The sequence below is a fragment of the Culex pipiens genome, chromosome 2 (assembly GCF_016801865.2).
Source record: "Culex pipiens pallens isolate TS chromosome 2, TS_CPP_V2, whole genome shotgun sequence".
NCBI classification, from domain to species: domain Eukaryota; kingdom Metazoa; phylum Arthropoda; class Insecta; order Diptera; family Culicidae; genus Culex; species Culex pipiens.
Genome location: NC_068938.1, coordinates 66356754 through 66381846, shown reverse-complemented (window position 1 = coordinate 66381846; position 25093 = coordinate 66356754). Strand labels below are relative to the sequence as shown.

Here is a 25093-nt window from a genome sequence, read left to right as displayed (position 1 = left end):
CTATTCTACTGGCGCTGCTCTTCTAGACATAGAAAAAGCATTTGACAGTGTTTGGCATAAAGGTTTGATTGCGAAATTGAAAAGGTTTAATTTTCCGATTTATATCGTGAAAATTATCCAAAATTATTTGACGGATCGTACTCTGCAGGTATGTTATCAGAATAGCAAATCTGATCAACTACCTGTACGTGCTGGCGTCCCTCAAGGAAGCATTTTGGGTCCAATTTTATACAATATTTTTACTTCTGACTTGCCTGATTTGCCCCCAGGATGTCAGAAATCACTTTTTGCTGATGATACAAGCATCTCCGCCAAAGGTAGAAGCCTTCGTGTCATCACAAGAAGATTACAAAAAAGCTTGGATATTTTCAATTCTTATTTGAAAGAATGGAAAATTACTCCAAATGCTGCAAAAACTCAACTTATTATTTTCCCTCACAAACCAAGGGCTGATTTTCTTAAACCAAAAAGTCATCACATTATAAAGATGAATGAGGTAAATTTAAAGTGGGAGGATAAAGTGAAATATCTTGGACTTGCTTTTGACAAAAACCTTACTTACAAGGATCACATTGAAAGTATCCAGGTTAAATGTAACAAATATATTAAATGTTTGTATCCACTTATAAACAGGAATTCTAGACTTTGTCTCAAGAATAAACTGTTAATTTATAAACAAATTTTCAGACCTGCCATGCTTTATGCTGTGCCGATCTGGACAAGCTGTTGCTTAACCAGGAAGAAAAAACTTCAGAGGATTCAGAACAAAATTCTGAAAATGATTCTGAAACTTCCTCCCTGGTTCAGCACCAGTGAACTTCATCAATTAGCCGAAGTTGACACTTTGGATGTTATGTCCAATAAGATAATTGATGCATTTCGACAAAAATCATTGCAGTCTTCAGCTGCATTGATCCGCTCTTTATATAGTTTATAAGTTAGTTTTAAGGTATCCCTTTTCCCTTTTGTACATGTAGGACCTCCTACATTTGAAATCACTGAATAGCGAAAGCTACAATATTTCATGAATAAATGAAAGTTGCTAGTATTTAAAATTGAGGTGAAAAGTCATCGATTGTGATTGGACACTCAATAATATTTTAACTGAATGAATGTACATGGAAAAGAAAATCTGAATAAATATAAAAAAAAAAAAAAATAAAATTCTTCAAAAAAGACACTTAAGAGGCAGTATTTGTAAATATTGCTCGGTTTGTTCTAGAGGTCGTATCGAGCTGCTCCGATTTGGATGAAACTTTCAGCGTTTGTTTGTCTATACATGAGATGAACTTATGCCAAATATAGGCCATCTACGACAAAGGGAAGTGGGGTAAAACGGACATTGAAGTTTGAGGTCAAAAAAACATAAAAAAATTTAAAATTGCTCGCATTTCAGTAAAACTACATCAATCCCAACTCTCTTAGATGCATTCGAAAGGTCTTTTGAAGCACTTCAAAATGTGCTATAGACATCCAGGATTTGATTAACTTTTTCTCATAGCTTTTGCAAATTAGTGTTAAAAATTGTTTTTTTTTAAACCTTAATAACTTTTTACAACAGCCTCCAACACCCGTACTCCTATAGGTCAAAAGTTAGGAAATTTCATGGACTATAAGCCTACGGTAATAAGTTTTTGGCCAATCGCAGTTTTTCTCATAGTTTTTCGATTTTTATGCAACAAACAATGCATCTAAGAGAGTTGGAGTTGATGAAGTTTTACTGAAATGCGAGCAATTTTAAGATTTTTTATGTTTCTGGACCTCAAACTTCAATGCCGGTTTTACCTCACTTCCCTTTGTCGTAGAGAGCCCATATTTGGCATGAGTTCATCTCATGTATAGACAAACAAACGTTGAAAGATTCATCCAAATCGGAGCACCTCGACCTGTTACACATTGGTGAAAAACTCGCTCTTAATATTACTCACTGCATGTACAATTTTTGTAAACACAAAGAAAACTTGAGCAATCCTCTACTAAAACCGGAAATGGATTTTATTTGTATTTTTTGATTTGGCTCAAACTTTGTGGGGGCCTTCCCTATGACCAAATAAACTATTTTGTGTCATTGGTTCACCCATACAAGTCTCCATAAAATTTTGGCTGCTGTCCATACAAAAATTGTATGTAAATATTCAAACAACTGTAACTTTTGAGTGAATTTTCTGATCAATTTGGTGTTTTGGGCAAAGTTGTAGGTATTGTTGAGAACTTTTGAGAAAAAAATAGAAAAACGGAAAAAAAATTGCTGATTTTTTAATCAACTTTTTTTACTAAAACTCATTTTCCCAAAATAATCAAAAAATCTGCCGCCGAGTTATGAATTTTTAAGAAAATAGTGATTTTTGGAAAAAATCGAAGTTTCATGCAAAAACGAATTTGATATTATTTTTTAATGCAAAATTGAATTTGCAATCCAAAAGTACTTAACAAATTTGTTGATAAAGGGCTCCGTTTTCAAGATATAGCCACCAAAAGTTTTATTTTAGCGAAATATTTACAGTTTTTCGATTTTTAAAAATAGTGACCATGAGTGACCATTTCTAAAAATATTTTTTTAGAAAAGTTCAGAAAATTTGCTATAAAATTGTCTAAGAGACATTGAAGATTGGACCTCGGGTTGCTGAGATAGAGCCGCTTTAACCCTTTCGAGCCTGATGGGTCATATATGACCCAAATATCAAAATTTCCAAAACTAGCCTATAATTTTCGTATGGTCATAACAATCATTTTCCCATCATTGACTAAAAAAATATTTTTTTGAAAATTCGGGTTCGAAAGGGCTAAGAAAAACAAACACGAAAATTGAAGTTTTCTTAATCTCACCAAAACAACCCACCATTTTCTAAAGACGATATCTCAGCAACTAATGGTCCGATTTTCAATATTAATGCATGAAACATTCGTAAAATTTTCCGATCTTTTCGAAAAAATATTTTGAATTTGTTTAAATCAAGACTAGCATTTTAAATGGGCGTAATATTCAATGTTTGGCCCTTTTAAAATGTTAGTCTTGATTTAAAAAAAATATATTTTTTTCAAAAAGATCGGAAAATTTCACAAATGTTTCATGTATTAACATTGAAAATCGAACCATTAGTTGCTGAGATATGGTAAATAGAAAATGATGGGTTGTTTTGGTGAGATTTAGAAAACTTCAATTTTCGTGTTTCTTTTTCTTAAAGCGGCTCTATCTCAGCAACCCGAGGTCCAATCTTCAATGTCTCCTAGTCTAATTGTCTAAGACAATTTTATAGCAAATTTTCTGAACTTTAAAAATAAATATTTTTAGAAATGGTCACTCATGGTCACTATTTTTAAAAATCGAAAAACTGCAAATATTTCGCTAAAATCGAACTTTCGGTGGCTATATCTTGAAAACGGAGCCCTTTATCAAAAAATCTGTACAGTACTTTTCGATTGCAAATTCAATTTTGCATTAAAAAATTATTTCAAATTTGTTTTTGCATGAAACTTCGATTTTTTCCAAATATCATTGACACATTCTCCGGCAATGTACACCTTAGGATGAAATTTTGAAAAGCGTGTATGAGCTATTTGGATATTTTTCCTCGATTCTAGACTACTTGAAGCTTCAAAAATCATGGTTTTCATTAATTGATCATTTGAATATCATTTTGTACAAGTTGGTTAGGTTATGCATCAATTCGTGATAAAATCATCGTTTTAAAACATTTTTCTAAAAACTCCTGGTTTTCAGCGAAATAAAATCCAAAAAATATTCTTTTGATTGCATTTTGTAGGTTTTTAGTTGTACTAAACGGAAATGTCATGGGTTTGCAGTTTATCTTAAGTTAAGTATTTTTTCAAACTAGTGTAAGTTTACCATTTTATTGCGTTGCAACGTCACGAAAAAGGGACATTTGTTTATGTCAACAAAAAACTAAACATTCAATCATTTTGATATTTCGGATGCTCTTTGTACTTGGAAAGAGCTTTCAAATGCAATCTAGAGCGACTTAATTGGTTGTCTAGATCCAAAGTTACAACAGGTTTAAGTTTGCGTTGCAACGTCACGAAATTTTAAATCATATTGGTCACATGGCAAAAAAGGTGTATGCGTAGTTGGTTGTTGAAGATAAAAGGGTACTAAATATTATATATTTGTTATATAATGTTTCCGAGCATATTTACAGAAGAATTGTACATGGGTCATTCACAAATTCCGTCATTTAAGTTTGATGCAACTCGAAAAAAAGTATTTTATGAAACTTGTTGAACAAATCAAAATAGACCGATGTTCACAAGGGGGAAAAATTCTAAAACTTTCAAAAAAGTAATCACGTGGTTACTGGATGGCCCCTTTATGATAAACTGATTTACGTGAGGGTTCATTCTAATACAACGCAATGATTTTTTTTATCCCACACCCTTATGTAAGTCAAATTACAGTGAAATTCATTAAACAATAAAAATCACGTGATTCGATTGTTTTTTTTTCACAAACTTTTGTCACTCTGTTGTTGGACGAACCCTTACTTAAATAAGTTGTATGCAACGTTTTGTTGTTCACAATTAAAAATGTTATGTTGCGCAGTTAAACAGTTATATTATTTCCTCAAATTTAATTTAAAAAGCACAAAAGTCAACAAAATAAGTTACGTTGTTTGCAGATCACCCCTTAGGGGCCATGAACAAACGATATGGGCACTTTATTTATAAATTCAAAATAAGCCCTCCTGAAAACTTGAAGCTCCTCACCTCCCTTCTAAAACTTCCACGTGTTTTGTAAGTTGCCCAAAACCATTAAAATATTAAGGGAGCGTTCTTGCATTACGTAACAAAACATTTATATTTTTAGACCCCCTCCACCCCCTGGAAATACATTTCCGATACACTTTTTTTGTATAAATCCTCGAACCCTCCTCCCTCCCCCTTGATATTACGCCGTTACGTAATGCATGGACGTCCCGTTACATGGATAGAGGACGGGAGAGGGGGGGGGGGGTTTCCTTCGTGATAATGGAATAATACAAAAAAAAATATTTTGAAAACCCTTTGGAAAACTTCGTAAATCGTACTGCAACTGTGAAAGCAGAATAGGGGGAGGGGGGGGGGGTCTAACATGGGCAGGCCAATCAATTCACATGTCCTTGTACTGTCTATTAATGTCTTATAATCAAATCTTAACCTACAGTTGTTCAGCCTAACAAAAACTATGATTTATTTTGAAACTATAATTTCGTGACGTTGCAACGCAACGAAAAACCCTGTTTTCAAAAACAGAGCGTTGCAACGTCACGAAATGTAAGCGGTCTTCAAAAATCGAGGTTTAATTTTTTCGAAAAACTAATGATTGCATTCGATTTGTTGGCCAATTTTACACTAAAAATGGAAGAAGAACTCCAAATTTGCCGTTTAACAGAGCAGAGTTAATGGCGAAACATGAATTGGGTCAGGATTGAGAAAAAGTCACGCGTTGCAACGTCACGCTACATATCCCCCTCTCAAAAATAGAATATTCGCTTAAAATAATGTTTCAACATTGTTTCTTATAGGAAATTTAATGTACTTTCCGAATCTGTAATAACATATGTACCTTTTCAATGTAATTTTTGAGTTACAGCCGAAATACTGAAAAAAGAAAAGTCAAAGCGTTGCAACGTCACGGCGGAATGTGTCCACTATTTTTTCAAAAATTCATAACTCAGCGGCAGATTTTTTGGCCATGTTTCTCTATGGCTCAAAAGTTGCGGATTTTTGTCACCTAAAACATATCAAAAAATCTCGAAAATCAAAAAATACGTATTTTGTAAAATTGAGTTCTAGTGAAAAAAAGTTGATTAAAAAATCTGCCATTTTTTTCCATGTATCTATTTTTTTCTCAAAAGTTCTCAACAATACCTACAATTTTGCCGAAGACACCAAATTGATCCGAAAATTCACTCAAAAGTTACAGTTGTTTGAATATTTACATACCATTTTTGTATGGAGAAAAAAATGTAGTCAGATCGTTGTAAAACTTGAATGTTCCAGCACTCGCCTTATTTACTGAACTCGGCAAACCTTGATAAATAAATGTTCAACTCGTGCTGCAAAAAAACTTCTATTTGCCACTTGTTGCATAAACTATTTCCTTCTTATATTGAAATTTTATTGTAGCTTAACCAAACGATAATATCATGTTGAGCTTACGATTTCCTCCTGATGATATTTGAGGATATGATTGTTGCTTTCAGTATTTCTTCTGTCAATAAAATAATCCACTCCAGAACCTTAATCGCCCTATCCCACCACTTCAAAATCTAATGATTGCCCTCGTCGATTTCTTCCCCACATTTTCTAATAATGCTAGAGGGAAAGAGCGAGTAGCTTCTGTGACTTTTGTCGGGCTCGAACCATTTCATTAATACTTAATGTATGCCATTTCGGTTTTGTGTTTCACCATTAAAATTGTCTAATTGACTGCTAACGGTGCCTTTCTAACTTGCTCCCCGAACCGTTTCGGAGTTGGCATTTATTTGAAATTCTTTTTAACTGAAGCATAACCGCAGCAGCAGCAGGACATCATAATGGAAGTTATGCGAATTTGGTGCCGAGCGCGCGCGCACCCTCTGGCGCCAAAACATCGCGTAACGTCTAGTCGTAGGCGACGGTCTACGTGCGTTGTTACTGTTAATTGTCTAATAAATTATTTGGCAACTGCCGGCCGCGCAACAAAAGCCGTCGAGCAAACAGTCGACCGTTTTTCGACTTCTTTTATTTTGACTCAAGTTCTAGATTAGACGAATTAGCGTGCGGAAAATCTTGCCCCCGGAGGTAAATTTTTCATCACAAAACAAACGTTGTTGAAATGCGGCGTATTAATTGAATAACTGCGTCTTGGAAGGGCCAAAAGTTCTTCCCCCATTTGGCGATTTGATTGGATTAAAAATTTGCGTGCAGCCCTCTTTTTGTCCCCTGGACATCGCAAAACAAAATTGAATTCAAATTTGTCAATCCAACCGTTACGAACAATGCCAATATCCCGGGACCAATCGTTGCTTTGCCATCGACGTACCTGTCGAAAGCAGTCGCAGCTTCCCCTTTTTCCTCGTTTGACCATTCCCAAGTTTTCACCTGCCACAGAATAGTTAGTCCTCGAACCCCCCCTCCCCCAGCCAGGGATATTGACAACCTATGAGTGCGTCGTTCACATATGGGGAGAATCCTCACGCAGGCACGTACCGGGGTGGGTTTTTGGTGAGAGCATTTACGGTAGCAAATTGTTTGGGAATGTTGCTGAAGATGATCAATCTACCTAAAATTGTAGTTTTTGCAACAAGATTTTTTCAGCACGAGTCATTTAAATCCAATGAGGTTTACTCTAAAACAGAATCGAAAAGTATTACTTTTCGATACCAGAGCCGAAAAGTTAAACTTTTCAGCACCTAAAAGAGTTCCGAAAAGAATTTTTTGTAATTCCATCGTGAAACTACTTACTTTTCCTTCCTTACCTTACTTATTTACATAGCATATGGATGTTTGACAGAAAATTCCATTCAAAAAGCGGTTTTTGGAATTGCAGAAAAATGATGTTTGCAACTCGTTGCAAAACTTGATTCTTTCAGCACTCGACTTGATAATTGTACGACTCGTGCTGAAAAAATCTTCTTTTTGCAACTTGTTGCATAATAGTAGTTTATGCAACAAGTTGCAAAAAGAGGATTTTTTCAGCACGAGTCGTACATTTATCCAACGAGGTTCACCGAGTTGGATAAATACGAAGAGTGCTGAAAAAATCAAGTTTTGCAACGAGTTCCATACAACATTTTTTGCAATTCCAAAAAACACACACTGAGTGAAATTTTGAGTCAAATTTTCATGTATTTTGTCAAGAAATCGTTAAAATCAAAAAATGTTGAAAAGTGTTACTTTTCGAAACAAGTGCTAAAAAGTTCAACTTTTCAGCACCCATTTGAGTGCTGATAAGTAAAACTTTTCAGCATTTATTTTGAAAAGTGTTGCTATTCGATTCTGTTATTGGTACAGAAAAGTAGGCTATTTCGTCGTTCAAGAATGACAGGAAAATAAGTAGTTTCACGACGGAATCGCAAAAAAAAATATTTTACAGCTTGATCTTAAATTCATATAGCCAAAAATAATTGCCTGAATTATAAAATTTAACAAACATGACGGAATTAAGGCCGAATCCGTAATATGTCAAACATATGAGAAACGCTCCAATTTTACCAAAAAAAGCTTGTTTTAAAAATATCTGCACTCGAAAATTAATTTTGAAATTTCCACAAAACATTGATAAACGATTCATAGTGAAATATTCAGGTTGCTAATTATTTTATTATGGAGAAAAATCCACGAAAATCCCGACTTTTCCGATTTTTTTTTCTAGAGCACAACTAATCGTCGCCATCGTGCTAACTTGTCGTACGTGCATTTTGGGCCAAATTGAGTTAAGAACGCCATTTTGTGCAGCTCACAATGCCTCACCTTTTGACCTTCACAGATCCCCAAAATTCGATTTCAATCCTGAGATATTCAACAAAAACCGAAAAAACTCCGTGCATTTTTGTCACTTTACATATGAAAGTAGTTTTAATCTTGTCGTGCTATCTTGTCACTCCATGAAAATTGATGTAAGTGCGACAAAAGGCCAAAGGGATTTCAGGCCAGGAAAGTCAGGATGCGTTTGTCGCACGTACAAGCTAGACTACCGTAAACATTTGTAATTATAACTCGGGACTCCAGCAACCAACTTCAACCAAACTTCGGGGCAATGCACAGAATGGTGAGCCAAACAAAACGTGTTTGTTATTGTTTACATTGCGTGCTCTCGTTTTTGAATATTCAAGGTCAAACATTAAAACGCGTTTTTCTCGGAACGTCAAAATGGCGGGTGCGACAAGATAGCACGACGACGTCGTAATAAGCATTTCTTGCCCAAAGAAATATTGCAAACCAAAAAATGTCTATAAATGTCAAAATCAATTATCGAAAAAAAAATTAAAAGATTAAAAAAATCAAACTACAACAAATTTCAAAGCAACTAAAAGAATGAAAGTTCTCATGATTCCGATTAAGAGGGATCTTTAACATTCAGTGTTTATGAAAATATCAAATGATTTAAAATACATTCAATATAGTGTTTCATTTGGAAAATTACCAAAAAATAAACGTGCATCTCCACCGTACATCTTTGTTTGAGAAGGTATTAGCAGCAAAATTATTTTAAAAGCTTAATTTTATATTTAATTATTATTTGATGTAATATTAAAAACATTAAAACATGATAACAGCAAACATTCTTTCAAAAGATCAAAATATTCAAGAAATCATGTAAAAGCATGTTTTCATCTGGTTTCCTTGCCATTTTCAAAGATTTCGATGTTTTATTGACAGTCAAATTTGATTTATCATGTTGTCAGTATTTATTTATTGTTATTTTGATTTTAGAGCAAAAGCCAGTTAAATAACAATGCATGTTTTACAACTAATTTAATGCAAAATTTTTAAAGACGCAAATTTAACAAGCATATTTGTAACAGCCTTAATGAAAATTTCTTATTTTCACAATACATTTTTAAAAAGTAAAAATGTTTTTGGAATTTCAGATTTTTGATAAATGAAAAATATATGTTTTCAAAATTTTAAACATTTTCATAAAAAGATTATGGGCATCAAAAATTTGGAAAAATATTTGCAATTAAGTAATAAATGTAGTTGAACAAGTAAAAAAAATGTGAGCAAAAACTAACGTTGCCCCATAAATTTCCCATGTGCAGAAATAGCAAACTGAGAAAAACGCAAGGCGAGTTTTTCTCACACAAAAAGCTAAGTGTTTTTACACGAAAAAAGTTGGATTTCCTCCGGATTTCAAGAAAAATCTACTGGATATTATTAGTTTTTTTTCCTGAAAGATCACGCGATTGTTAACACAAAAAAATGCAATGGACTTTGGGGTGACAAGAACACTTGTTTTTTTTTTTAAATCTGAAAAGATACCCCCTGGCTTTAGCAATAATACGTAACTGTGCCAATTTCGAGCCAAATCGGTTAAGGTTAAGGGGTCACTTTTTATCGTTGAAGTTTATATGGGAAAAATCGCTAAAATGTATGGGGAAAACATCGCTTCAAGATTTTGCCGGCAGGTGGCGCAGGTCACGGCCTAAACAATTTTGGAGTGTGAGATTCTCGTATGAAATTTAATTTACTACAACTTTGTCGAAGGGTGCAAGAAGATCTGAGTTGATCCTGATGAGTTATTAGCAATGCGAAGAAAAGATATTGGCTTATATTCTTGAAAGTATACAAGAAGTATTTAAGAAAATACTTTTTACTAAAAAAATCACCAGAAATCAGGATCAACTCGGATCGTTTTGCACCCTTCAACAAAGTTGTAGGAAATTAAATTTCCTACAAGAATCTTACAATTGGGCAACCTTGCAGAAAAATACTGAAAAAATTAATTCAAATATTGTTTTAAATGGTTAGTGAAATTTCACGATTTCGCGGACAGCGTGAAATCCGCGAAATTTGGCATTTTCCGCAAAATCCCGTGAAATTTTATGTTTTGTGAAACTGTAAGGATTTTTCTCAAAATAATTTATCAAACTCAAATAGGAATAAAAATAATCTTATGAACTACTGTTGATTTAAGGGAGTGAATACCCTGGTTGAATTACTAATATAGGATTAGTGATTTTTGACGATTTCTTGGATGGCGTGAAATTCGTGAAATTTATCAATTTCTCAAATCATTTTTTCAATATCAACACAAAAAATATTTCATGAATAAAGACTATTTAAGTAAATTTTATTAGTTTTCAATCAAAAAGCTTGATATGAACCATTTGAAGAATAGCTAAGATTTTTCAGGTTTTATTAGAAACTAACTAAATTTAGTAATATTTTTATTCGCAGTTATATAAATTTTACTGCTAGTAAAATGTAATCAAGCTTTGTTTTATTCAGAATAAAATGAAGAGTATTTTTTGTCTATGCAATCACCTTCCAAAAACACTTAATTTTTTTTTTCTGAGTCCTGTTTAAATTTGATTATTTGTGTAAATGATTCCCGTGAAAGTAAAAAAAACTATTTTTTTTGTTTTATGTTCACATTTTGAATAAAAATTTCGATTTCGCTACAAATTAAATTACTTTTGCCTATTGATTGTACATTTAGTTTTTGAAATGTGTGATGAAAACCTTGAAAATTATTTTAAATGGGCCAAAAGTCGCAGAAAGTTCAAATTATTTAACTCATTTTGGCTTTGCAAAATTGTTTAATCTTGTTCTGATATGAAATTCAATCAAATGTAAAATGATGTAACAGAAGCATTTCAGCGAAAACTTTAAAACAGATGGAAACTTTTTTGAAAATCAGGAGATTTTTTTATGTCACGTTCAAATCAAGTGTAGATTTTTTTAGTTTATTGAAGAATAATATATAATGAAGCATGAGATTAGTGCGGTGCCTGTGGGGACGCGCAGTCCTGTTTTTTCGTGTTATTTTCCGTCTCTTTTGTGTCGCTGTTCGTGTGCATGGGGTGATTGGTTTTCTTCTTCTTCTTTTTTTTTTTCTTTTATTAGTTCGCTCGTTCGTTGGCCGATGAGTTTTTTTGTTCTCTTTATATAGTTTTCGATAGAAACGATCCGATTTTTTTTTGAGACAAGCAAGTCGTATTGCTGGATTAAGTCCTTTCCATATCATCGAGGATCGGAAGGCACGTCGACGAATATGTTTTAAGGCTTATGATATAAAATCATTTTAATGAATGAAGCCCTTCCTACATCACCGTTGATCGGAAGGCACGCCGACGAAGAATTTCTGGAGAATCGCGGTCGAATTAATACTATATTTAAATCCCTAGATAGCTATCTTTCCGCAGCCGGCTGCCTAAGATTTTTAAAATTTCAACCGATAAACAAATTGCTTATGGTCGCATCACCTACCACAGTGAATCCTGACCTCATACCCATCTTACTAACCCCTTAAAACTCATGTGATACTTTGTCGGAGACGCAGCCGATTTAGCGGTCCCATCACTCAAGTATCGGACTAACATTCCCACCCACTTCCCCGTGTCTTACCACTGGTCGTGGCCGGCGTCGGTATTGATCAGCACGATAGGGACCTTTGAAAATTGCGAAGGGGTGATGATTGGTTCTAACTTTTCATCTGTGGTCCACGGAGCAATGTTTGGGGGTCCTGGTCAATAACGAATTAGCAGCTACGGGTAGACACCAATGCTATGCTATGCTATGAATAATATATAATGAAGCATGAAAAGTAGTTTCTGTTATTTAAACACAAGATTATCAGAGTTATTTTAACATTCTTCACGTTCGGCGAAATTTTCGTGAAATTTAGTGTTTTGAAATAGAGGTCCCCGTGAAATTAGCAATTTTCGAGCGTGAAAAATCACTAAGCCTACTTATTTGAATCGAAAAAGAGTGTCTTCTAAATGTAATTATTGTTTGTGTTACCCTAGAGTTCTTTTCCAGAAAAAAAAGTTACTTTATCATCAAGCTCAGAACCTTCATCACATCACCCAAGAACAGCAACGGTCCCAAAAAGTAATGGCTTTCTCCTGACTTTGGGTGGGTTTATCGGCAAATACACGAGACCGTGAGACACCGACTCATCCAACCCAACCCGCAAACCCGTCCGGGAAAAAAGAGAAAGAGAGCAGTCGAGACTTTCAGATTATAGATCTGCACACTGTCTAGACAGCTAAATTTATACCCCCCCCCCCCCTGCTTACACGACATCATCCTAGAACCGGGCGGTGTGTCCCGAGACTTTGAAGAAGACCACTCGCGCGTCCCCGGCAAAAAGCCAACCCCTTTTTTCGATGGTGGCATTACACATGTCCACCCCCACCTACTAAATGTCCCCCATGAGTCACGGGTGCTTGCTCATCTGGTAACTCACCCCCGCAGGTCAGCAGCAGCGTTTGTCACAAACCAATTTTGCTGGTCGAAAAGAAAGGGGGTCGCGATTGTCCGAAAATGAGCTCGCGAAAAGGGGCAGTTGAAGTGGGTCTTCTTTTATTTTTGAGTGGTTGATGGCTTTGGATTTCGAACTGGTTGCACCTGATTGGTGCGTAATTTGAGAAGTGCCTTAAGATGACGTCTCAGAAACAAATGTAATTTGGAGAAAATGGGGTGAAATCTTGCCACTTTAAAGTATTTAAATACTCTTAACCTTACTAACTTTATAAACACTTCAAATTTTGTTGAAAACTAATTTTAGAGGTTCTTTGAACAATTCTTTCTCAAGCATATTATGCAACAAAGTCATCCCATTCAAATTTAATTGGTATTATTTAATTTTGCAAAAACTCAACAATCTATCAAGGGCACTCTGGCCATCAATTTATAGCAATACAAAGCTTATTCAATGTCAAAATCATCCAAACAACAATTGTCTCGTATAATTCAAATAAAAAAACATATTCACAAACAATGTATCCTCCGCAAAAGCCCTTTACGCTCGCATAAATCTCATCAGCAGCCGAATCATGTTTTCCCTATCGACAGACTATAAACCCCCCTCTCATAGAGCAGACAAACGGATCTTTTCAAAATTGCGAGAGAAAAAAAATCCACCATCAGACTCTCATCACCCCAGTATAATGTTTTTTTTTTTTCATTTTATTCCCGCCGACTTTTTTTTCCCAAAGGGGTCGCCCGACCAGCAGCAACCGCGCGTCTGTCTGTCTGTCTACGCCGAAGAATGTAATAAAATTGCGATCTTAATAATAACGATAATAACAATGCATAAATTTACTATATATTATTTTTGTTCTCACAAACACTCGATAGTCATTCAAATGGCGACCCCTTTTTTTTCTCTTGCCTAGCTCCACTCGATTGCTTGTTCTCACTTAGGGCACGGTGGGTTTTCTGAGAACTTTTCTCAAAATTATTTTTGTTTTTGTCCGTCAAAAAACGAATTGCTTTCTAATCCCACCGTGAAACAAAGAAATGGTTTAGCCCCAACTCAACCCCACCGTGCTACCGTCTGGGGAGGTCCACTGAATCGAGCAGAACCACCCCCGAGACGACGACGTGATGGCTTGGGCTTTGGTGACTTTTCCGATATTGTGTTACTGTGCGGTGGAGGTCCTCCTCTCGTTTTGGAACAAAAAAAAAGCAGGAACGAGGGCGTCAAGTGGCACTGAACCCAGACTGTGCCGTGGTGTGGCTGATTGCGGCCTCGACCCTCCTTGGTCCATGCAAGATTATGGCTGGCTGGCTTGGGGAGGAGGATTGCTTCTCGGGCTGGAGACTTGCAATAACTTTTGTCTGGCCTGGTTTCATATGAAAGGAGTATTGTTTCTTGTAGAAAATAACACTGTTAATCAAACTCATTACAAATTTAATGTACCCAACGTTTTTAGTTTTTCTCGGAAAGGTGATTATAATTTTCAATGGAATTTTTTTTCTACAATTCAGAAAAAATACAAAATATTGTTTGCAAAATGTAATCTCTGTATGCACAATTCAGGATAGCTATTGAAAGCAATTGAATCATTTTAAAACTTCAAAAAGTCTTTAAAACATTAAAACCAGAATCATAGTTTAGTTCAAACGATGCACACACCGCATCTCCGTAAAAAACAGTTTTTTGCACATTTTCAACAATTTTGATAAAAATTCGGGTTTTTTTTATATACAATACCATCATTAGTTATGAGCCATTTAAATTTTAACCTGATAGTAGATGGCATCAGTGTGTCTGTCATGCTTACCTGTAAAGAAACAAAAAAAAACGAATTTAGTATTTTGTATAGGCTAATGCAAACATTTTGTGAAGCTTTTGCCTAAGGGGCAAAAGGAGGGTGGGGATGTAAATTTTCCACAGGGGTAGAGTATAAAAGACTTGTCCGCGTGGACAACAAAAAAAACCATACTTGTAAAAGTTTACATCATAATCGAAAAAAGAAATCACAAGAAACCAATTTGGCACAGTTCACAATCAAAAGATTGATTGGTAATATTGTTTATGAGGGACCAAAAATTTACCATTTTTGTTTTTTGCATCAGAAATTGAACGAATCGATACCCAAGTGGAAAATTAAGGGTCATTAGAAACACTCTGAACTTTTGACGGTTATTTGTTTTTTGCAAGACCATTTCTCAGCAGATTGTTGTCTTATTTTAAAATTTTGATCAAGTTTTAATCTCTAAACCAAATATGATATTTACAAAGGTTTTTGGCTTAAAAATTTTCTTGCAAAATGTCACTAATTAACAAAACAAAAGGTTCAACATGTTTTGTTAATTATTATTTTAATGCAAATAAACAATAACTGTTTAAAATACATTTGATGAAGACAACAAATCGACAAAATGAAGTATTTTTCAAGATTTAAAAATATTTTGCGAATCTAGTTTAGTGTTGAATGACAAAACTGTTTTGGAAATTTAATTTACGGAAAATGACTTCAAATTATTAAGATGTAGAGTCAATACAAAATAAAAATGTTTCAAGAAAGTCGAACCAGGTATGACATTTATGTTGAAACGAAGATCAAAAAATAATGTATAAATGTTCATAAAAGTTCTCTTTTAGGATTTGCCTTCCTCACTGAGGAGAGGCTATAAAAGCACTCGGAAAATTAAGTTTTCAATTTGACCACCTAAACCCACCTTTATTTATACTTACACGCAGAAAAATAAGGCATATTTGAATCACCAAAACGTTTTGTTGATTTGAAAATCATTACTTTTGTTGAATCAACGCTAAACGTCAAAGCAGCTTTTTCGAAACAATAAAAGACTTTTTGTAGACTCGAGAAAATCAAGGTTTGTTTCAACGCAAAATCGGCGTTGATTATATTCAACAAAAAATTTGTTGATTCAAACCTCGTACAGGCTGATTCCACAAAACATTTTTCTGCGTGTATCGACTCAGAATCGAATTCTGAACAAATGTCAGTGCGTGTGTGGGGATGTTGATCAAAAATATGCACTTGATTTTCTCAGTTCTCGGTGGACGAATATTGTCCGGATGAGGTCTACTCGGTCCAGTTTTGGATTCTACGGCTTGGTGTTGAAATGTTTCGATTACCTGGTTGTTTAAAAGTTATGGTGAAAAAACTATTTAAGCAACAAAAAATGGGGATCTCAACATAACTCAAATGGTCAGATCTGATCGCAACAAAAAAGCCCTGTAGAGGGTTGCCATAAGTTTGTTTATTGGAACAGATAATGTCCACATGAACACTTCAAGGGGGGGGGGGTCTAATCACCCTTTTTTTTCTTAGCTCTGGGGTATCGAAATTGTATTTTTCTCAGAGAAAAAAGTTCTTGGTCAAATTTCCTGTCGTAAAGCAACATCATAATCTATCACTTACAGCACGCAATTCTAGAAGCATGAAATTCAATTGATATGCTTCATGGTTTCCTTGTAAAAACATCTTTGAAATACCATTGACTTAAAAAAAAACTAGGTTCTGCTTAATTGTAATAATATTAAATTTAAAAAGTTGTCCTCAAAAATCAATTAAATTGTACACACTAATTATCTCACCAACAGTTTATTCCGTAATCTTATCGTAACAAATGCCATCCCATCTTACACAAAAACACCAAAGTCAAGTACCAACGCAACAGGTGACGCCGTCACCTCAGCTTCGGTCGCACCCTTAATTCCCGCCGCGGCCATCGAAAGTCCATTAAGGGCGGCTAGACAAGGGCACCGCGAGCGCGCAGATACCTTTAAAAATTAATTGCAGACATCGTTAATATACCGAAGCATGAGAACAGATCATGTAATTAATTAATTACCCTTTTTGCCCGTTTTTTTTTTCACGCGTATGCGCGCACGGGTCAGGTGGGTTTGTTTTTTCTACCTTCTTTTTCTTTGCTGCGTCGTCCCTTAACTGAGGAGGAAAAAAGAAGCTTGTAGAATTCCGTTCCTTTCCGTGCCTAGCACCTTGTCCAGCTTGTTCAACCGTTTTTTTTTTCTTACTTTTTTTGTACTTCCGATAATATAAACATAAACAGGCTGAGCGTAGAACATAATTCTCCACGTTAATTAGGTTCAAATGTGATTTAAGGTGTTTGAAAACCGAACCAGCGACTCATACGCGGAGTTGTTCCGGAGGAGGCGGAGATGTTCAATGTACCCCGCAGAAGCCCGCAGTCTCGGGGGGCCGTCCCGGACTAACGATGGTCAATTTTCGCGCCATTAAACCGCGCTAGAAATTCTACCTGCCTGTGGGATGTGCTGGTTTTATTGAGATTTAATGTTGCCTAACGTCCAATTAGAACCACATTTAGATCGCAGATGGATCATGCGCTGATATTGGGCTGTTTGGGCGATATCGCGTTTTTCAATCTTGTTTTTCGGTTATGAAATCCACGTTTGTTAATTGAAGTATTTTGCCATATTTCACGCAGGTGCGTTGGGGGATTCCCAGGTTAATGGGTCATTAATTTAACATTGATAAAAGCGATAACTACATTGTGATATCAACATTTTATAAAATAATTTTGAAATAAAAATTGATGATTTTAAAAATAATTTCGTAAATTTTTGAACAGTTCGTAATATAAAACTGACATGTTCTAGTGCAATTGTATCCATTTTTATTAGAAACAAAGCACAAAATTGATTAGGGATAATAAGGGACCTGTAAGCATGTAGTAGTCAGCCTAATGTTCAATCATAGAAAAAAAGGAAATCAACTAAAATGCCCAAACCGACTGAGCATTTCTTTCTCCAAAACATCAAAGTTGATCTTATTGGTTAATTTTTCTTTTGAGAAAAGATCTAAAACAAAAAAAAATTGTGAAATTTAAATTCGTTTTCGTTTTTGTTTTACGGAGCAAGGTGGGGGACGCGGCCTCAAGTCAGTCCAAGTCCGGTTTCTTGTGGAAAAAAGGGTAGTGGCCGAACTAGTATTGCATACAAAATGAACACCACCGGAAAATATAGGGGATCGGGAGGGGGAAGGTGAAAGAAAATTATTGTAGGTGTGAGTAGTAAGAACTTGGATGACTTGAGCAGTTACGGTAATCTAAGTTTAACACTAAGTAAAGAAAATCTGAAATTATGATTCAAAGTAAAAAGGCCCGGAAGATATTAAATTATTAGATAATTTAATAAGAAAATGTTACTGATCGGAGATTTTTAAAAAGGAAACCTAACATGTATTTCAGATTTAAGGGAAATTAAAAAAATGTATATATGAAAGCGAATGATGAAAACTAACTTGTCTATGGAATAAAAATCATAAGGCTATTTTCTGGGCCACGTCCTGTCGCGTCCGTCAGTAGTCTTGTCCTACATTACAAATCTTCAGATCTGTCAATTAAATAGAACCAATTCAACTAATCATTTAGATCCAATTATTCATTTATGGAAAACTAACTAACTTGAATCTCAAATCCAAAAAAAAATAATAAATAAATAATTACAAAGCCTAACATTCCTATACCTAGTTTTTAAACCTGTCTTGCCGCCTCAAAACCAATAACCATAAATTATTTTACATAATTGAAAACTTGAACACTCGTCGTTAAGACGACTATTTCGTGCCTCCCATTTTATTAGGACACACAAGCTTTGCAAACAGGAGCGTATCCCTATCATACCTTATGTAAACTGTTATTCTAGTGGAAGAGATACACTTCTGTTTAAAAAAAAACCCATGTGTCCCTTTGAAATTTTAGGCTCCATTTGATCGTCAAACCTCCAGTAGATCCTCGATTCGCAACAATGGTCGACCCAACCATAATCCGAAAACCGTTAGTTCAACAGATCAACGAATTTTGTCCGATATCATTACATTATTGATTGATCGAGACTCTATGGAAATTTTGACATATCAAAATGCTTTGTATTATAGATAAATGGAAGTTTAAAATTTATGCACGTAACAATTTTTTAAATAAAGGAGAATGGGCAAATTTGTATGGGAGCTGGTCCAAGGATGTACACGAACGGGACCAACTTTTTTCGAAAGATCTCGCCGAGACATGAAAAAAAGTCTTCTGGACCAACTCTCTAAACCCCGGGGTCCAAAAGTTACTAGTTGTTGAAGTTTGAGCATTTTGGGTTAAAATGTACAAAAAATCGTATTTTTGCTATTTCTAAAATCATTCATAAAATCTCTGTTTCATTATGGATTTCAATTTTCTTGACTGCATTCGACGCGTATCAGCAAAAACTATGAGTTCTGATATGTCTTAGCATGATTGAAACATGATTTCTCTTGTTTTTATCCGTTTGAACCGTTTGTGCAAGAGGCATCCCATAGAAACAAGTCGAAACTTCAAGGTTTTGAAACCGGGTCCAACCCAGACTGCTTCAGTGAGTATGGAAGGCTTCAGTGCAATGTTGTAACAACTTATTGGGATGGTCTGAGTCATCCGAGAACTCCTTGGAGTTAAGACCGGTGAGTCTACCGCCGTAACAAGCAAGATGTCGGCGGTTTTTGACCACGGATCATACCCGCATGGCTTCAGACAGTATGGTAGACTGCTTTGTTAATGTGTTGGGATGTCTTTGGTCATCCTAGGACTCCCTGGAGTTTAGATATTTGGGTCACTGTAACAAGAAAAAGCTCGATGATTTTTAACCGCGCACCATAACCGCTAAGATTCAGTGAGTATGGCAGACTGTATTGCTGTTATGTTGGGATGTTCTGGACCATTCCAGGGACTCCTTTTAACAGCCGTAGACCTACAGATCTTAACTCCACGGAGTCCTAGGAGAACCCAGGACACTCCAACACATCAGCATAGTAGTCTACCATACTGTCTGAAGCCATGCGGGTATGATCCGTGGTCAAAAACCGCCGACATCTTGCTTGTTACGGCGGTAGACTCACCGGTCTTAACTCCAAGGAGTTCTCGGATGACTCAGACCATCCCAATAAGTTGTTACAACATTGCACTGAAGCCTTCCATACTCACTGAAGCAGTCTGGGTTGGACCCGGTTTCAAAACCTTGAAGTTTCGACTTGTTTCTATGGGATGCCTCTTGCACAAACGGTTCAAACGGATAAAAACAAGAGAAATCATGTTTCAATCATGCTAAGACATATCAGAACTCATAGTTTTTGCTGATACGCGTCGAATGAAGTCAAGAAAATCGAAATCCATAATGAAACAGAGATTTTATGAATGATTTTAGAAATAGCAAAAATACGATTTTTTGTACATTTTAACCCAAAATGCTCAAACTTCAACAACTAGTAACTTTTGAACCCCGGGGTTTAGAGAGTTGGTCCAGAAGACTTTTTTTCATGTCTCGGCGAGATCTTTCGAAAAAAGTTGGTCCCGTTCGTGTACATCCTTGGACCAAATTTGCCCATTCTCCTTTCAAATTTATTTTTTTTATTGAATTTTTTTATTCTATCCTACAATGCCTAGAAGAGGCCTCTGTTTCTGTTGTGAGTAAGCGCTGGTTTCAGAGTTCATTTTTCAATTTAAAAGGGGTGGGAGACGACTAATTTGCTTTATGAACTCCTACTCGGCCTTGGGACCACCTCTTAAGACACCGATGGCTCCTAGCTAGGAAATAAACCTAGACACAGCGTCGAGGCCCGCTAAAAAAAAAAAAAAACGGAATCGACGTAACACCTTATTATGTGGCCCTCTTAAACCTTGCGGTTTCGTCAACGGATCAACAGGCGTGTATCGTTCTTTTTGCGACAAGACTCCGCCTCCCGGGTCTCCTAAGTGTGAAGGTATGGCACGGGGAGAGGGCACCGAAAACCTATATTTACACTAAGAATTTATTTGCGTCCGCCTCGGGATTCGAATCGGCGACCTCTGGATTGTGAGCCCAGTGCGCAGTCCGATTGATCCACACAGGCAGAGGCCCGCTTCGCATTGCAAAAATGTTGGCTGGGGGGAAGTGATATTTTCACGAAATTTTATTTTAAAGCCAACATTGCTAACGGCGTCGAGGTCCTTACTCATGCCCAAGGAATTTTGTGGAATTGAAATTGAAAAAAAAAAACAATGCTTAGAAATAACAAAATTGAGCGTCACATTCTAAGTTCAGATTTTTTTTATGTGATATTCGTTTTTAATTGTAGAGCGTGATAAAAACTATTTTAAAGGCAATTTAAAGGCATAAATACAATAAAACATTTTTGTTGACATTTACTAAGAACTTAATGCGATGAATACATAAATTATGTTTATAAGAATCAGTCAAAGGAAAAAATCGGAATCATAAAGTTATTATAAGATAAAATGAATAAACTGATTGCATTTATTCCTCTGATTTTTTTTAGCAAGTGAATTGTGACTGCCCGGACTTTTTTTTTAAATCAATTGTTTTTTTAAACTAGTTCTTTTCCAAACATGAATAACCGTCTTTGCAAAAGTTTTTCAACCGTTTTTCCAAAAGATGTTAATTTCACATGGCCTCTTACTTCAATATTTTGACAGTTATTTCTGGAATGAAACAAGTTGAATTTAATTATTTTTAATGATCGAATAAAAAAAAAGATTCTTGTGAAAGTAGCATTCATAAGATATTTCACGAGAATTTAGTGGATTCAAACCTATTTAATTAAAGAATACATTATTTTTCATCGAAACAAATATTTTAAGAATATTTAAGATTTTTTGTTAGTCCTGAGAAATTTTCACAAAAGTTGATCATTTGGTTCGATGATTTGCTGTATACAATATTTTTGCTGAAGAATGAGATCAAATATTTTAATTGGATTATTAAAGTCTTTCATAATGTCATGAAAGTAATACTAAATCTTTTTTTCTAGACAAAAAAATAATTTTAAATTTAAAATTGACTTGAAGGTTAAAGAAATGTGAAATAAACTTTTTAGCTTAGCATATCAAATATTATATACATATATACAAAAAGAACATACAATTGCCAACATATTTATTTTAAAAATATATATTCCTGTATTTTTCAGTGATTAAAGAAGATCAAACGTATTTTACAATTGTTATCATAAGTCAGTTTACATGTTTCACTCAAAATCATTACTTTAGTTCTATTCGTTAGATAATGTATGTTAAGAAAAATCTTACGGGACTGAAAAGAATGAAAAAATAATAGAAGGAATTTATACTAGTGTTATGTTTAATCCTGGTGAATAATTTTAATGTACAGACATTTAAAATTAATCGAACAAAACACAAACAAGTCTTAAAGAACTTTCTGTAATATAAATATATGATTTTCAAAATAGTTTTAACATTTTTCATTTTCCATGAAATTTTGTGTTTAAGAAATAAGATCTCAGTGAAAATTGAAATTTTTATGCGAAAAGAAATCACTTAACTTTGATAACTTTTTGCAATTTCAAAATACTTCATGACGGAAAATCACCCCCACGAAACAAGGTTTCGAAGGTTTAAAACATTTGGGTAATTCTCCGCCAACTCACACAGCAGTTGCCTCGACCCCTCTTCGATTTGCGTGAAACTTTGTCCTAAGGGGTAACTTTTGTCCCTAATCACGAATCCGAGGTCCGTTTTTTGATATCTCGTGACGGAGGGGCGGTACGACCCCTTCCATTTTTGAACATGTGAAAAAAGAGGTGTTTTTCAATAATTTGCAGCCTGAAACGGTGATGAGATAGAAATTTGGTGTCAAAGGGACTTTTATGTAAAATTAGACGCCCGATTTGATGGCGTACTCAGAATTCCGAATAAACGTATTTTTCATCGAAAAAAACACTAAAAAAGTTTTAAAAATTCTCCCATTTTCCGTTCCTTGACTGTAAAAATTTTTGGAACATGTCATTTTATGGGAAATTTAATGTACTTTTCGAATCTACATTGTCCCAGAAGGGTCATTTTTTCATTTAGAACAAAATTTTTCATTTTAAAATTTCGTGTTTTTTCTAACTTTGCAGGGTTATTTTTTAGAGTGTAACAATGTTCTACAAAGTTGTAGAGCAGACAATTAAAAAAATTTTGATATATAGACATAAGGGGTTTGCTTGTAAACATCACGAGTTATCGCGATTTTACGAAAAAAGTTTTGAAAAAGTTACTTTTTGCGTTTCTCTATGTTTCGTCGTCCGTGTCTGTCGCGGGTGACCATGAACGGCCATGATCGATGACTACCAACTTTTTCAAAACTTTTTTTCGTAAAATCGCGATAACTCGTGATGTTTATAAGCAAACCCCTTATGTCTATATATCAAATTTTTTTTAATTGTCTGCTCTACAACTTTGTAGAACATTGTTACACTCTAAAAAATAACCCTGCAAAGTTAGAAAAAACACGAAATTTTAAAATGAAAAATTTTGTTCTAAATGAAAAAATGACCCTTCTGGGACAATGTAGATTCGAAAAGTACATTAAATTTCCCATAAAATGACATGTTCCAAAAATTTTTACAGTCAAGGAACGGAAAATGGGAGAATTTTTAAAACTTTTTTAGTGTTTTTTTCGATGAAAAATACGTTTATTCGGAATTCTGAGTACACCATCAAATCGGGCGTCTAATTTTACACAAAAGTCCCTTTGACACCAAATTTCTATCTCATCACCGTTTCAGGCTGCAAATTATTGAAAAACACCTCTTTTTTCACATGTTCAAAAATGGAAGGGTTCGTACCGCCCCTCCGTCACGAGATATCAAAAAACGGACCTCGGTTTCGTGATCAGGGACAAAAGTTACCCCTTAGGACAAAGTTTCACGCAAATCGAAGAGGGGTCGGGGCAACTTTTCCCGATTTCGTGTGAGTTGGTAGAGAATTACCCATTTCCTTTAATATTTCTTTTAAATTTTGTTGATCAAACTGTTGACTAATTACAAGAAGCCCCTTAAAGTTTAAGTTTTGAGAAAAATGATTCTCATCTAATTAACTCTTGTTTTTAAACTCGCGATTTATCGGAAACTTTTGGTTTGATTTCCAGTGTTAAAAAGGAAACTTTTGAGAAATTTTCTGTTCTTTTCTGTAACAAAAAAAAATCAAACTGCTAATTGCCAAAAAGAACTACCGTAAAACGGGATGACTTTGATAGGGTTAAGATTTTTTCGCAAAATGAAGAGTACAAATTAAATACCTACGGAATGGTATGGAATAACACTGATTGTGGTAGAGAAGTGTTCAAAGTAGTTACTTCCAGAAAAAGTTTTCATAAAATTTTGTTTGAAAAGTTAGTTAACAATGATAAAGTAAACGTTAACGAATATCATTATTTTCATATTCTCAAATTGTCATGATTTTCTTAATGAACATGATTTGGAATCGGAAAACGAATTGCATTTTCGAACTCTTTGGTCAATTTTTCACAAGGAGAAGGTAAAATAAGTTAATTAATAATTAATATTATGTATTTTTGAAACATAATTAAATGAAATCTACAAATTTGTAGGCATTTCCAGTAGGACACATATCATATAAAATGTGAAAACTTTTGATTCGTGCTTCGAATTCAGTTTAAAAAGCAATATGAATCGATAATTTTATAAACAAACCTACTTTAACAAATTTCAGGCAACATTTTGACTTTTGAACACCTTTAATCTGATTTTTAACATGACTATCAAGGTCACCCCGGAATTCAAAATAAGAATTTTCAACGCAACTAATTTTTCAACACTATTGAAAAACTTTTTTTTTAAATAGTACATGGAACCTGTGTGGCCTATTTCAGTACATGCTTTAAAAATAATAGTCTTGAGAAAAACCTTACCAGTTGGAAAATATTCCAAAAATAAATAGAAATCCCATCAATGTCACCCCGGTTTACTGTATTCTCCTTTTGATTATTTTTTTTTCTAGGAACAGGTCAATTAAAACGATTTTCGGGGGTTATAGTACAACGCCATTTCTGTTCAGAATTGAATGTTTTTAGCTCTAAGAGGTAGGTACTCAAATTTTCAACATCTGAACCCACTATCACCTACCACTTACACGGCACCGGTTAGTGGCCACAACCTGCCAAAATCGGGTAGAGAGGTTCTATCACCTTTCCCCCCGCCGAACAAGTCGTGGTGGTTGGCCTCGGCCACTTCTTCCCCGTCCGTTGTTTACAGAACCACAAACTTGTGCCCTCGCTATGTGTGTATGCAACAAATTACTACACCATAACGACTTTTCTCCTTCTCTCTCTCTCTCTCTTTCTCGTTCACCCACACACACACGTAAACATAATGCACAATCGCGC

At 34.9% G+C, this 25093-nt stretch overlaps 1 protein-coding gene across 1 annotated transcript in view; it reads right to left on the bottom strand.

Moving 5' to 3' along the window:
• Positions 1-14462: 14462 nt before the first annotated feature.
• The window catches only part of LOC120428102 (histone acetyltransferase KAT7-like), a 100568-nt gene continuing 89937 nt past the window's right edge, over positions 14463-25093 (bottom strand). The window contains exon 8 of the mRNA XM_039593085.2: positions 14463-14717. Within this exon, the coding sequence (XP_039449019.1) occupies positions 14668-14717 (50 nt within the window). The 3' untranslated portion in view covers positions 14463-14667. The remainder of the gene's footprint in view (positions 14718-25093) is intronic.